The sequence below is a fragment of the Fusarium poae genome, chromosome 2 (genome assembly GCF_019609905.1).
Source record: "Fusarium poae strain DAOMC 252244 chromosome 2, whole genome shotgun sequence".
In the NCBI taxonomy this organism is placed as follows: Eukaryota; Fungi; Ascomycota; class Sordariomycetes; order Hypocreales; family Nectriaceae; genus Fusarium; species Fusarium poae.
In genome coordinates this window covers 9,663,275-9,677,314 of record NC_058400.1, presented here as the reverse complement: position 1 = coordinate 9,677,314, position 14,040 = coordinate 9,663,275, and the positions used below count along the sequence as shown (strand labels likewise).

General features: G+C 46.9%; 4 protein-coding genes across 4 annotated transcripts; 2 read left to right on the top strand and 2 right to left on the bottom strand.

Annotated features, from left to right (window-relative positions):
- Window positions 1-404: 404 nt before the first annotated feature.
- FPOAC1_007283 (uncharacterized protein) lies at window positions 405-1,703 on the top strand (the record flags this gene model as incomplete). The annotated part of the gene is made up of 2 exons (XM_044851751.1): window positions 405-1,248; window positions 1,696-1,703. 2 exons carry the CDS (start codon window positions 405-407, stop codon window positions 1,701-1,703), a joined length of 852 nt encoding a protein of 283 aa, XP_044710463.1.
- A 3,306-nt stretch (window positions 1,704-5,009) lies between these two features.
- On the top strand, window positions 5,010-6,510 carry FPOAC1_007282 (uncharacterized protein; the record flags this gene model as incomplete). Its single annotated transcript, XM_044851750.1, has 4 exons — window positions 5,010-5,519; window positions 5,581-5,843; window positions 5,892-6,285; window positions 6,343-6,510. 4 exons carry the CDS (start codon window positions 5,010-5,012, stop codon window positions 6,508-6,510), a joined length of 1,335 nt encoding a protein of 444 aa, XP_044710462.1.
- Window positions 6,511-6,538: 28 nt separating this feature from the next.
- Window positions 6,539-6,899, bottom strand: FPOAC1_007281 (uncharacterized protein; the record flags this gene model as incomplete). Its single annotated transcript, XM_044851749.1, has 2 exons — window positions 6,539-6,619; window positions 6,669-6,899. The coding sequence occupies 2 exons, from the start codon at window positions 6,897-6,899 to the stop codon at window positions 6,539-6,541; spliced, it is 312 nt and encodes a 103-aa protein (XP_044710461.1).
- A 2,601-nt stretch (window positions 6,900-9,500) lies between these two features.
- On the bottom strand, window positions 9,501-9,730 carry FPOAC1_007280 (uncharacterized protein; the record flags this gene model as incomplete). Its single annotated transcript, XM_044851748.1, has 2 exons — window positions 9,501-9,659; window positions 9,707-9,730. 2 exons carry the CDS (start codon window positions 9,728-9,730, stop codon window positions 9,501-9,503), a joined length of 183 nt encoding a protein of 60 aa, XP_044710460.1.
- Between the last annotated feature and the right edge of the window lie 4,310 nt (window positions 9,731-14,040).

Sequence of the window (14,040 nt, the reverse complement as noted above, 5' to 3'; positions counted from 1 at the left end):
CTCTATCTATTTATGTCCCACTCCTGTTTTTGCGAACCTTGCCAGAGTCAATGACGTGGCTGATAGGATGACACCTGCTTATTCACTTGTCCATCACGCCATCTAAGAGGGGTATGTATAAATGTGGTTACATGCAGCAAGTTTGGCATTGACCCGCGGCAGAGCTCACACCAGCATCGCCCGTCCCCATTCATTTCAACGTGCTTCCGAGGTGTGGTTGGAGTTACGGGCGGTCCTTCCGTAATGCACATCGCTTGAATTAGCTCTGTACGCAATCAGTCCGGATCGTCAGTTGCCACGGCGTCTTGGCTCCGGAGAGGCTGGACGTCTGAGTTCCTGATGAACCTATAAATATTTCGCCCTCATGTACGTAGGGCCGCTTAGAATAGGTGTAGCAGCACAACATGAAAATATCAGTCTTTGGCGCTGGCCCATGCGGCATCTCTCTCGCAATACACCTTATACAATGCAACAACGAAGTGCTTCTTCACACCAATGAAGGCCATCAGCGTACACTCAACAAGCTTGGCCGCGACGGCAGGATTTCGTCGGCAGGGGAGATCGACGGCAATTTCCTCCTGAAAATCACTCAAAGCTTAATGGACGCTGTCCTGTTTGCAAAGATTCTTATTATTGCTGTGCCGACAGACGCTCACGAGACTATACTCGCCGACATAGGGGGTACGAATCAAGACCTCACTCGCCACACGATTATTGCTGTCCCGAGTAATTTCTTTCCTCTACTTGCCCACCGGCAGATCAAGGCGCGAGGAATTCTTGGGGTTGCCACTTCTCCGTTTACTTCCAAGATCCAGAATGGGAAGTTAATGGTGAAGAGCATAAAAAAGGTGCTACCTATATCAGGACTTCCCGCGAACCTCAGCCAGTCGTTTTGCGATGAAATTGCAGAAATCTTTCCGCAACCCCTGGAGTGGTACCCCAATTGTTTGGCACTCGACATGGCATGCATCGGAGCGATTATGCACGTCGTGCCTACCCTCCTCAACGTGGGTTGGATTGAAAGTGCAAAGGGTGATTTGGGCCTTTATCCGGATTGTATGACTGAGAGCGTTGTCGACGTCATGACTGCACTCGATCAAGATCGATTGGAAATCGGAAGACGTCTCGATTTCCAACTCGAATCGGTCTTGGAGATGATGAACAAATATTACGGAACATCATACCGGACGTTGCGGGAATTCGCACTGAATTCCAAACCTCATAACATGACGAGATGGGCGCCCGACAGTATGGCACATCGCGTTATCACACAGGACATACCGTGTTCGCTTGTTCCTTGGTTTCAGCTTGGCCTGAAAGTTGGTTTCAATTCGCGCCTTATGGAAATATTTATTTTCTTAGGATCGAGGATCAATAACGAAGATTACCTGTTTAATGGGAGAAATTTGGCAAAACTGGGAATAGAGAATTTATCGAAGTCTGAGATAGTTAGAATTTTCTCATAAAACTTTAGATTTCTGGCGCTGGATTTGGACCCTGAGTTAGATTGTACGTTAATTCGCTTGTGCATTGCTTCCAGATGTTGTTCACAGGCGATTTTACTCAAATCCTTCATATAAAATGAGTTACGGGCAGCATACCTGGGCATTTGAGTTAACTCATGAGTTTCGACCCCCCCTAACTCAATCATATGAGTTTCGATCTGATCATGACTCACTCATGAGTTAAACTCAGACTCATGAGTCAACTCATATAATTTCGTCATGTGACACCGCCCACTTCCTCGATGCATCGTTAGTCGTGAGAACGTACTCTAATGAACTTATTGAGTAAAATTGTGAACCGTCAAAAATCACCACACTACTCTGTATCACTAATTTCTGTATCTACATTGCCATTAACACCGTCCGGGTCGCACACTAGTCCCAGTCCACCGTCCCGACTCGCTACAATATGCCCATTCCGTATCCAATTGCCGAGACACTCAACTTCTTCTATTCGCTCGCACGTTATCGACAGCCGGTCCCATGACGCAGTCCTACGCGCGCCGGAGAAGGTCCTTTCAGGCTCTGCTGATTGAGGGTTTATCGAGAGTATATCGATGGCCATACGGCTAAGGCGTGGAAATTGCCGTCGTTGTTCAGTGCGACACCACCACTCTAGAGGTTCGCAATCAATCTTGATAGCTGGAGCATCGATAAATGCCTCTAGGTTATCACTGTCTGTTGACACAGCCGTCTCGACCTCCATCTCCTGCAGCAAAAGCTGTAGCTGCGAAGGCGGCTTCCCTGGCGCGACTGGAGTATCTTCTGGAGTAGTTACAATGTCTCCATCTATATCATTGACGCTGTTGTTGATATCGTATTCCTCCTCCCATACCTGTCGGACACCCGCAATCGCCGGATTGATCCATGCACTCTTCCAGTTCTTATCCAAGTATGCTTTCCGACAGCGTGGATCGAGAAGAAAAGCGGCGACGTAAACGGGAGCCTCTTCAGACATGGTGTAGTATTTATTGAGTACAAACCATCCCATTTCAATAGAATGAAGCATGCGACTATCATGGAATTCCGGGGTCGAGTAGTGTATCTAACAAATCAGCGACTATCATATCTTAAACCGAGGTAGACATCGGGTACCTTCGCTTTCTCGAAGTGGCTGAGAAGACCATCCATCAGCCGCAGTGTACTGCAAATGCTCGCTTTATCGCCTTCTGTTATCAGCGTTGCCTCAGTAAAAGGCTGGAGAAAAGCATGGGTTTTCGATAGTATATCCCAGTCAGCGCCCGTTAGAAGATTAGTGAGGCCAATGTCCTTGTCATGGTCTACCATAAACTGGACGATCTGTACCTTCTTATCGAGGGCAACACTGATGGTTTTATACCATGAGGACCATCGCGTTGTGTTGTCGATGCCGAGACTGCGATTCACAGCTTCGCGCCAGTCATCGCTGTGAATCGGGGAGTTACGAAGCCAGACTGCAAGATGGTGGAGCTTCCGGAGAGCACCAATACCTTACCACCCACTAAATTCTACTCTGCGAGCATTTCTGTCTCTTTGCTGCCTCCCATGGTTCTCTTCCAGTGTTTGATCCACCGGAATATCTGATGCAGGAGGCGCACTCTCACCGAGGGCAGCAGAGAAAGTCTCGACAGATTGTGCACCAGCGACATCGCCGGTGGCATGAAGAGAAGCTTGTAGAGCTTCTTTCGAGCGCGCGAGAAGGAAAGCTTGAAGGGAAAGGTTAATAATATGGCCGAAACAGCGGATACGGCGGCGGACAGGGTCGAAGATAATCTAGGCGGAACTTAGCTGGGACAGGAAAAAAGTCACCGCATAGCCTTTCACTTACTTCTCGCTCGTTAAAAAGCTTTTCTGATAACGCCTCTAGGCAAGTATTGTTGGGGGTTGCATTATCTCCGGTATGATATCCCACGCGTCGAATCCCAAAGCGCTTCAGGCCTCCATGTCTACGGAAGCAGAGCGAATCTTCTCAGGCGCAAAACGACAGGTTAGATGGGATAGAAGTAGGATGTCTGCCAAAATGGTAGAGGCATGTGAGTGCATTAAAAGTTGGATAAGTGTTCCAAAGGGAAAGAGCAGGCCGCTCCTTGCAGGGGTGTTTAAAGAAGCGGAGGATATCGACGCGGCTGTAAGGATACTCCAAGAAGATATAGAGATGAGTAAGGGGGCAGAAAGTGATGGCGAGCCTAGGGAATTGGTAGTGTAGGTAGGCAGACAATGCCAAACATCTTTGGGGTACTTGGAGATAAGGTGCATATCGATGCCGAGCTTGTCAAAAAATTGGACTGCACCTGGATATTGTTTCGTATGAAACTGAAACCAGTTCATATGAAACTGAAACTATACTGACGTCCGGTTTCATAGCGTGGCTATCCAGCACTGACTATGATGAATGGCGGGATAGCCCAGCCTGCTGCATTGATCCCTTGAATAACTGTAACCCATTCCCGGTTTCCAGGCTGGACTGATTTTCGCCTTCCACGCCTCTCTATACTTGTGACTACTTTGCCAGTTGAAATCATGCCCATCATAAAACCGGTCTCGTCAAAATTCCAGATATCATTTGTATTGATACCATATTTCGCAATTGTGTTCTGTACGAGCTTAAACCAATTGCGAATAATAGCCGGATCTTCACATTTAGCTCTCTTATAATCATATCTCCGTGGAAAACGCGTTTTGAGCCCTGGTTGCCGATTGATAAAATTGATAGCCCAGCGCTTGCCAACTGGTGATGCATCGCGATCAGCAAGGAGTCGATTGGCCATTTCTTCAACAATACGTATCTGGGGAGGAAAGCCTCGCGATATCTGGTCTAAAATAGACTCAAGTAAGACCTTCTCTTCTAAATCAGACAGCTTCCGCGAATTTGGTATAATATGGCGTCGTGATCGAATGCCACGTCGGCGCCGTTGTAATGTACGGGGATTGACTTCATATATCTCTGCAGCGCGTTGGGTACTTAGTTTTGGGTCATTTTGAAGGGCCTGAAGCGCAAGAAGGATTTTACCCTCTTGATTAGCCTCTGGCATGTTTTTGGGTTGAAAGGTAGTTAATCTGATAGTGATGATGCAAGGTGAGGGATTTACGCGACACTCGCTTATCAAATACGTTATACATACATACATATTTGCCAAGTTTAAATTTAAGTACCAACCGTGTCAAGTCTACCATGCAAGGTTTCATGAGTCAAATGTCAGTCAATTACTAGATTTTCATGATAGTGGTAATCAACGTAGATGCCCTAATTCTTGGACCCTTCGGTAGCGCGCTGCGCCTGTACATTCTTCGGAAGCCATTGACACCTGAACAGTGGCTAGTGATGGCTGGTGATGTGGCTGGCTGATTCAATAGCCCCACACGGCTTCGTTGTTTCTGTGGCAACTTTCTCTTATCTTATCTCGGTACAACCACTCCACTTCCACGCTGATTCTATGATTATCATCATCATCAATAATTCATTAGTATTGCCATAGCTGACCCGGATGCTGCCTCATTTCTGCAACTGTTCTTCGTGTCGGTGAAATGCATCATTTTCGCGAGGAACTTTCTATCATTGATTGGCTAGAACATGTTTCTCTTCCTCTTCCTAAACAGCACAATAAACAGAACGACGAACGATCCAAGAAGCGCAAATACGATCACGACCGACCACTTTCGCCACCGACATCCCTTTCCAACTCGACCGGTACCAAAACCGACATGGTATCTCCTACCAAGACGCCTCAAACGCGTAAGAAGCGAAAGGCGAACGATGCCAATACAGAAGACCAAGATGCGACACCTACACAAGCACGAGGCATCCTAAACCTGGACGACAGCGATACATTTTCGCTGTCTTCCGCTTCAGTCAGCCAAACGTCGAACAGGTCTTCTCCGACAAGGCTGTTTCCGCAACTTTCACTCTACCCCAAAGGCCTTGAACGGAAGCCCATGGATCTGCGAGATCGAGACCTTCCCTGCGATCTAGTGAACCTTATCAAGGAGATGAAAGCAATACAGAGGGGTCGGAAGGTTGTTCCAGCTTGTCTTGAGGTTAGTTGACATATTAAATGGACCAATTACGCCTAGAAGCACGTTAACTGATTTGACTCAGCCGACAATAGAGCTGAAAATACACGAGAACGAGATCAACTCTAGACTTTACAGCGACTTTGACAACTCTGTATATGACTATGATGACAACGAGTGGGCAGAGCCAGACAGTCTTATTGAAAACGTTATGAGAACCGTCGATATAGCGTTAGATTGCGACTCAACGCAACAAGATGAAACAGGATGGAATCACCTCGTGCACTCGCCACTACTCGACCTCACTCTTGATCGCCTGCCCCGGAACCTGGTTAGCTTTGTACCATGGTGAGTTCTTGTCTGAATTATATAACCAATCCGATCTGACTTCTTCAGCATGGGTGCAAACATCACAGCACGCTACCGTATACCCCAAGCACCTGGCGCCAGAGTCGACTACGCCATGTTCATCAACCCCAAACTTGAAGACGACCCACGAATAAAAAGTGCGATCGAGTCCCTTCAGCGCGGGATGCCTGAGGCAAGCGTCAACCATACAACATTTACACCTCTCAACAAGCGGCCTATTAGTGTCAGTATTGAGACGAAGCGGTTGGACGGGTCCGGAGATAAAGCGGTTCTCCAGATTGGAATTTGGCAGGCCGCACAATGGAAACTACTTTTCGAGCATGCGGGAGATGCGGTTAACAAACTTTCGTTCATTCCGGGATTAGTCGTCGAGGGACATGAGTGGAAGTTGGTGGCTACGACGCACAAGGAAGGCAGAACGGTAAGTTGATGCGTAATCGAAATTCCGCGATACAGGCCGTTACTAACCGTTAGATAGGTGCTCTGGACTAGTCAAAACTTTGGTGATACGCTATCTCCCCTTGGTACGTTCCAGACCATAGCGGGCGTGCGGAGGCTCAAGGGCTGGACGGAAAAGGTTTATTGGCCATGGTATAAAGAACATGTGTTGAAGTTAGCACCTCAATCATTACCCGACAAGACGTGAACTGGTCCCTCAGCTTCGATATGCGCAACTAGGGATTCTCGATGGCTCTGGGCACTACAGCCATGTATACCAGTGAGGAACTGGTGAATAAACTTCTGTGTAGCATATTCTACATCAGTGTTAGCATCGTTAGTAGATAGATCGGCTGACTCCCCAACATGGATTTGTGGGCTTTGGGGCTGTCTTTGACATTCGTCTTCGTCAGCAGGGGAGGTGTCAACTATTTCCTCCTCATAGTATGGATCTACCTCAGTAGTGCTGATTGTTGAATCATCGACTTCCTGAATGGAGATAGTAAAATTCTCGCAGGCAAAGGTACCATCTTTTTCAATCTCCTCATTCTCGAGGGATGAATCTCTCTCGGGCCCTGGTGCTTCGTTCTCTGCCATCGAGTCAACAATAAGGAGGGTTATCTTCCAAAACGGCTGTAGGAAGTTCCGCGTCTCTCGAAGGGTTTGCCAATCCTGTGGTGCTAAGTAGTCTTCCACAAGGGCGTCGTAGTATTTGTCCTAATACCACTTGATATGCTCATCCTTATCAAGAGCGGCATCGAGTAGAAGAAACCATGAGTTCCAGCGTGTATCGTTGTCGAGCCCGAGGACTTTGCCGGCACGCCTCCGAAAGAGATTATACCTGTAATCGTTAGCTCTAATATTGATAGCAGTATTATGCAACTTGCCGAGCGGACCGAGTTGACTCCAGCCACGCTCCTTTCGCTTCTTCCAACCCTGCATCATGTCAATGTTGAACGAAGCTTGATCCATCTCTTCAATCTGCCTACAGGCTTCAAGCACAGCCTCTTTGCTATCCATGAAAAGAAACGCTTGGACGCAAAGGTTGACAACGTGGCCATGGCAACGAATCCGTCGGTGTCTTGCATTCCAGGCGACGCCTCGTCCATCAAGGAAGTGGCTCAATAGACGACATAGCACGTCATTGGAACCGTGATTATTTCCTGTAATATATCCCAGCTGGCGTGAGATGCCGTACTCCTCAATGACTGGCTGAAGGAGCTTCCACTGCTCGGCTCTGCTGTGGCTTCCAGGGCCGTCTATGCCAGGAAGTTCAGGCAAGGCCAGCAGTGCCTGGCAGGGATTTTTCGTGCCTTCCTGCATAAATTGCACGCATATTCCTAGGAAAGCTTTGTGGTTTGGTGCGCTCCATACGTCAGCGGAGAGGTGAAGCTTGGCAGGTGAGGATTGCAGCTTTTTTCGGAGAATATCTTTGTGGATCGCATATGAGTTCGAGCAGAGTTTTTGGACATGGCCGTGGAAGGTGTTGATAAGCTCTTCTGCAGTATAATTTGCCGCCATAAGCAGAGCGTGCAACTCTGGCCAAGTATTGTAATTGTATGGGAGATTGCGGACAGTAACCAGCTGGACTAAGGCTTCCATTGCAGCCTTTGGATTAAGTACGTTCCGAAGAACTTGCTCCTCTCTTTCTTGAAGCTTAGCAACCTCAATCTCGCCAGCTTTGTTGAACGCCTCTTTGATGAGGCTGGTACGCACTTCCTTGGTCGAATTTGGCTCCGAGTCAGCGGCTTCAACTGAGTGTATCTTAAGTAGATGGTTACGGAATGTGGTAGACACGTATGTAGAGTACGGTGGGTTGCTGCAGTATTTGCAGTAGAACACTAAGTCTTTCTTTGGCCCAGCGCGCTCAGGCTCGGATCCTTGAGGTTTTCGAGTGTGTTGTCACGTCGCATCGGCCGTAGTGATGCGTTTGCGCTTTGGAGTTATTGAAGTGGAAGATTCAACAGAGGGTAAGCTCTGCCTATCAGGTATCTCAGCAGCCGTCTCGATTGTTGCAGCAATGGAGGACTCGCGGTCACTAGGCGTGCGGCTGAGGAAGGAGTCCATCGCAAGCAATCAACGGGCATCATGGCTTTCCACTAGCTTCGTCATGAAGTGTCGCGCGACGCGGAGGCGTGGCTAGCTGACGGTCGGTCAGTGAATCGGGTAAGGTTAACGAATGAGACTTGATTTCTATCTCAAGGAGTGGAATCGTATGAGACTATATGATCTGGAATACTTTTGCTGCCTGCAAGGCAGCAGCTGTTGCCTAGCAGGCAGGACCGTACTAACTGTTTGCGATAAGTGAGCGTCTTGATCTTGACATGAAGCCTGACAATGTAACTCGAAGCGATCTTGATAGTTGCCTTTGGATTGGAGCTACGGAGACGTTGCACGGCAGTCCAAGTTGCCCACGCATAGCTTAAGCAACCGATTTGCCATTCTAGTATCCTTTCTACCTTATGGATCTATTGGAAAGGGAGGCCATTCAGGACCAGGAGGATGGTCAAGGTATTCTAGTGCCGCCGATTTTCTTACCTGACTATTTTTGACTCGGAGCAACTTTATCCCGCGTATGATCATATATGGCCATACGCCTCAGACCGTATGGTATAGGTCTATGGGCAATATATGAGTAATATATGGTTTAAATAAACCATACGCGTATGGTTAGAAAGCCTGCCTAAGAGGAACCAGTCGAAGATATAAGGTCTCAATAGTCCTTCTATTCCGAAAGCATAAAGAAAAGCAATACACACAATACACCTTAATATCTGACACTATCTCATTCACTGCCGTCATCTACACTGAAGCACTAATTAGCTTTCCTCTTCCTATGACTCAATGCCTCCGTGCTGCATCCCTCTTTCTCTTCCGCGTCGGCTCCACCAATTCAATGTCCTCCCTCTTCCTCTTCCTTATTTGTCCAGTCGTATCATCGTCCGTTCCTTCAGGCGAAGGGAGCGGAACGTCTCTCTTCTTCCTTTTCTCCCTTGCCTCAGACATGCGCTTTCGGCAGGCCACAGAGAGTAGCTCATTTTGTATACCGCAACTCTCATCCTCTTCCTCATCTGTTTCCGTGTCATCACCCAAGGCTAATAATAGGTCATCGTGTATCTTTGTGACTCTATTCGCAGCGTCCTTGGCAAGATCTCTCGGTGTCTTGGATATCGGCCAATGGTCGGCAAACTCTGCACCTTAAAGGCCTATTCGGATATTTTGACGCATTTGAAGAAGCTTGAGTTTGTTTGTGAGGCTTTGGATGAAGATTATGTTGGGAATGCTGGTATGGAAAGCGGGTGTTGGTGGCGGAGGGATGAGGTGGGCACCCTGTGTCGCTACAGGACATGGAAGTTCCTATCCATAATCAGTATATACCGATAGAAAATAATCAAGAGACGCACGCCTTGGTTGTTCTCGATCTGCATTGCAAGAGCATGTCTCCAAGTATGACTGATGGATACGGTAGTTGGTAAAATCTAACAAGACCAGACCATTCCGATCACTGCCACGCACCCTCGTGGCGCGACAGCAGGTCTCGCTTCAGCAGTCGAAGATAGGAAACTGAACACTTGGAGAATGGCCTCCAAGCACACTTGCCACCACTCCAGGGATGGACATCTTACGAACGGGAATCGAATCGATAGATTCATTCGATGCCAAGTCTTACGAATATCGAATCGAATTTCTTGGCGTTCGATTCGATGCGAATCGAATGTGGTGTTTCTCATTCGACATACGAATCGAACACGGCACATTTTATTCGCTATCGAATCGAACGGGCCCAAGCGTTCGATCGAAAATCGATCGATTCGGTCGAACGAGTGACGCGGCTCGTTTTAGCGTCACTTCTTGAACCCGTCAACCGGCCCCTGGCGGTACCTGACGCGACCGAGCGTGATTTGTCGTCTTGAAGGCCCAGGGTCCGTGTAGGTGCTAAGATGTGTTAGTGTATACCGGTACATCTAAACCCCCGAGATTTACGGGTCAGAATAGGTATCGTGCAACTGCAGTAATCATGCTTGGCCGCAACCCACAAACGACTACTTTCTAAAATATCAAAAGTAATTTATTGAATGGGACCATTTCCCAATTTCCACGAGGACTATGTCAAGCGTGGGCGAGGTTGAAAAGCGAATCCTCGTGGCCATGAAATGCTGTTTAGGGGTTACTTGCGTAGCTGTGGAAGAATACGTGAGTACCCTGGTATCTTTCTAGCACATTGGTATAGGGTAGGCCCGTCTTGCAATTACTCCCTCATGAACATCCATCTAAACACATGCTGGTTTTCTGTAGATTGGAAGTAATGCAAACAAAAACTGCTCCATTTAGACATCTCCCTCAAGAGCTTTCTATCGGCGTCAGTGTTCTCACGTGGCAACACGACGAGCTCCGGCCAGCTCAAACGAGCTCAAGAGCCCATTCAGAGGCGACGCCAGGATGGAACGAGACGGGCCAGCGCGGAAGGAAAGTTCCAGTTGTGTGCCTCGGTGGTCTGTGCACGACAACATGAGCCAATAGGGGCACTTTGAAACCAGATGACCAGGGACCATACCAGACTGGGCTGTCAGAGTCTGCCAACTTGAGTGACAAGACCTTCGATTTCATTGGTTGCTAGCGCAGGTGTATATAGCACCTGGAGAACCGTCGAGCACCAGTGATTGAGCCAAGAGGCGTCTTCGTGTGGGTAGTCGGACATGGTGCGCGAGGTCATTATTCTCTCTGTTGTCTTCAACCCGGCGAAGAAGTGGCGCCTTCTCGATCAACTGTGGTCTCGAGTGCCTTTTCGTAAGGCTAAGAGTTGGCGATTAGAGTACGAAGCCAAGCTCAGAGAGATCTGGGAGAGTTACAGGGAACGCGATGTTATCCGGTAGATTTACTTGAAGCGGAAGGTATTGAGGACAACAACGTAGAGGGGTTAGATGATTCGGCTGGCTGGCAGAGCTCCAACCCAGACTCAGTTTAGTTGATAATGTAAATGACGTCATTTCTTGGTTTCCATATGTATGGATTAAGTTCCATATGGGTTGCATTCTGTTGAACCCGATGGGTCCTGTAATTGATTGAATTGAACTTGTTGATTGATGTGTCTGTTGTGTGTCTCTTGTTTCCCCTCTTTTCAGGAGACTACATTTACACTAAGCTTCTTCGAGTCTCAGATAGTCATGTGACCCAGCCTTCTCTAGATTCGAGGCTCGTTATGTTAAAACGCCTTGCTACCCTATATCCTTCCAATACGACACACGATAGCTCCGGTTTAACACATTCCATATTCCATATTCCATAAGGCACTGTATGGAGTATGGAGTATTGTTGAATAGTGTCAAAAGGAAGCTCATGGAAGTAGCTTGAAAAGGCTATTGCCATCAAAGATGACAGTTGCCACCTATTGCCACAGTTGTCATACGTCGCTGTCTCAGAAATCACGCCGCTTTAATTGCAAGCTACTGTAGACATTTCGACTATCAAAAAAGCCATCCAATTACATAGCTATAGTGTCCAGATCTCAGAACTAATGTGCGCTTTGACTTTAATGCTGCAAGGTGACATCATCCTCTCTTTCAGCTTTCCGCATTCGTGTCCTCCCTGCATATCTTGATTTGTAACGTACAGTATGCGTCCTCTCTTTGAATCATATCTTGATAACGGTGTGTATTTATGCGACGTTGCACAACGTCTGCTGTTGTCGGCTGATACCGTTCTCAACATGCAGCTTTCCTGAATGGAAAATTGGCATACAAAAGGCTAGCTAAGCAAACCAAAGTCCTAAATAGTTGGTGAATGGGTGACCTCCATTTCGGTTAATTTGTTGGGCTATAGCCGGCACAGCGCGGCCCTGGCCTCAGAGATCGTAGTGCTTCTGTGAGAAACTAAATGAGGGAAGTGATCGGCAACTTGCCAGAGCTGAGCTCATCAGGTGCATGCCCAATTGAGGAGGTTGCTGCTCTGACAGGACAGGCCGCATTGCGTCCAATAAAATGCTGGATCCGGTAGATGATCAGCAAGTCGGTGAAGCTGAGCTTATTGAAGTGAGGCAATAAGATTGATTGATATAAGGATGAAGATCCAACTACAGACAGGGCGTGTTATCCCAAGCTTATATGACAGACGGATCGGACTATCTATATACCACTCATCATGTTCAATCTTCAACCTCAACAGACTTCAATCCGGAACCCGATTTTGTTAAATAATACGAATTGAGACCGACGCCTGTCAAATGCTTGCTTTATGCCTTGTTAAATGTGGATCTGCCCGTTCAACCGGATGCGGCGAGTTGTGTAGCGCAAATAAACTTTAAACACTTTGAACTCGATATCGAAACTTAGCTAATTAAATTTAGCTACAACGTTTCCCAAACCAAGACAACGCAGTGTTGAAATTTTATAACATTAATGAATGTGCCTCTCTTATTGCATAATATTCCATATACGCTCTATAATGTTACTAACCGATGAAAATTCGGTACCTATTTTTTGGTGGAAATCCTGCAAAGATAAGGTACCGGGGTTTCCCCTGTCAGTACAGAACGTATTATTAGAGAGGAAGGTTCAAGTGCTTAATACTGTAGCAAGTAAAACTAACTGGAATTCAATTTCCCTCAATTTAAAGTTTTGCTAGTAATCAATGACGTTATTTCATTATTAATATGACCGACATATGTTTGTATAGCCTTGAGTCAATCTCGCCATGTCATATATTACGAAAACAGGCAGGTCCTCTACAGCAGGCTTTCTATCCATACTCCATACAGTGCCTTACGGAATATGGAATATGGAATGCAACATATGGAACTTAATCCATACGTAGTTATGGAAACTGAGAAATGTCGTCATTTACATTATCAACTAAACCGAACCTGGGTTAGAGCTCTGCCAGCCAACCGAATCATCTAACCCCTCTACGTCAATACCTTCCGCTTCGAGTAAATCTACCAGATAACCTTGTTTTATCCTGCTTTTGATCCAACTCTCCATGCATTCGCCTCTTTGAATTGTACGACTATCCAATTGGTGCCGGTCCCATGATATTGTGCGTCTTGCTCCGGAGAAGACGCGCTCCAGCTTGGGGGATTGCTGGTACTTCTATCATGGGCTAAAATAAATGGGATGCTAGGTATCTATCATTTGGCTCATTTTAATTGGTTGCATCACTCTGTCGTGGCCTGGCCGGAGCTCCCACAATTAAAGGGATACAACAGACGGCAAAGCTGGCTACATGTCTTTGGTTTAAGGCAATTGTGATAACATTATTTCGAATATGCAGGAATGTCTCTTTTCGTCTGTTACAAATGCCTCATAGGCACATTTTAATGAGGTCATGACTGATAAGTGGCTATTCGCATGAGAGAAAAGAATGTGCCTCTTGTAACCTTGGGAAACGCTGCAGATTAAAGACCTTGGGGCTTATCAATACCGCGCCAATTATATTACTCCTGCAATATTCACTTTAGCGAAGCTCGAGCAATCATCACAAACCTTTGACGTGGGGAAATATTGCCAATACTGCAGAATATTGATGTCAAAGGGTTATCAATTCAGCAGGCTGGCGATCAACTCAATTCAATCACACTGCTTCAACTCAATCAACACCCCAGATTGAGTTAATCGCCACCCTGATCAATTGAAACGATTTTCTGCACCCTACACCTCATCTGATCTGCCACAAGCCTAAATACCGTATGTTTCTATAAAATTGATTGCAGATAGTGTCAGACTAATGCAAACCTCTGACAGCT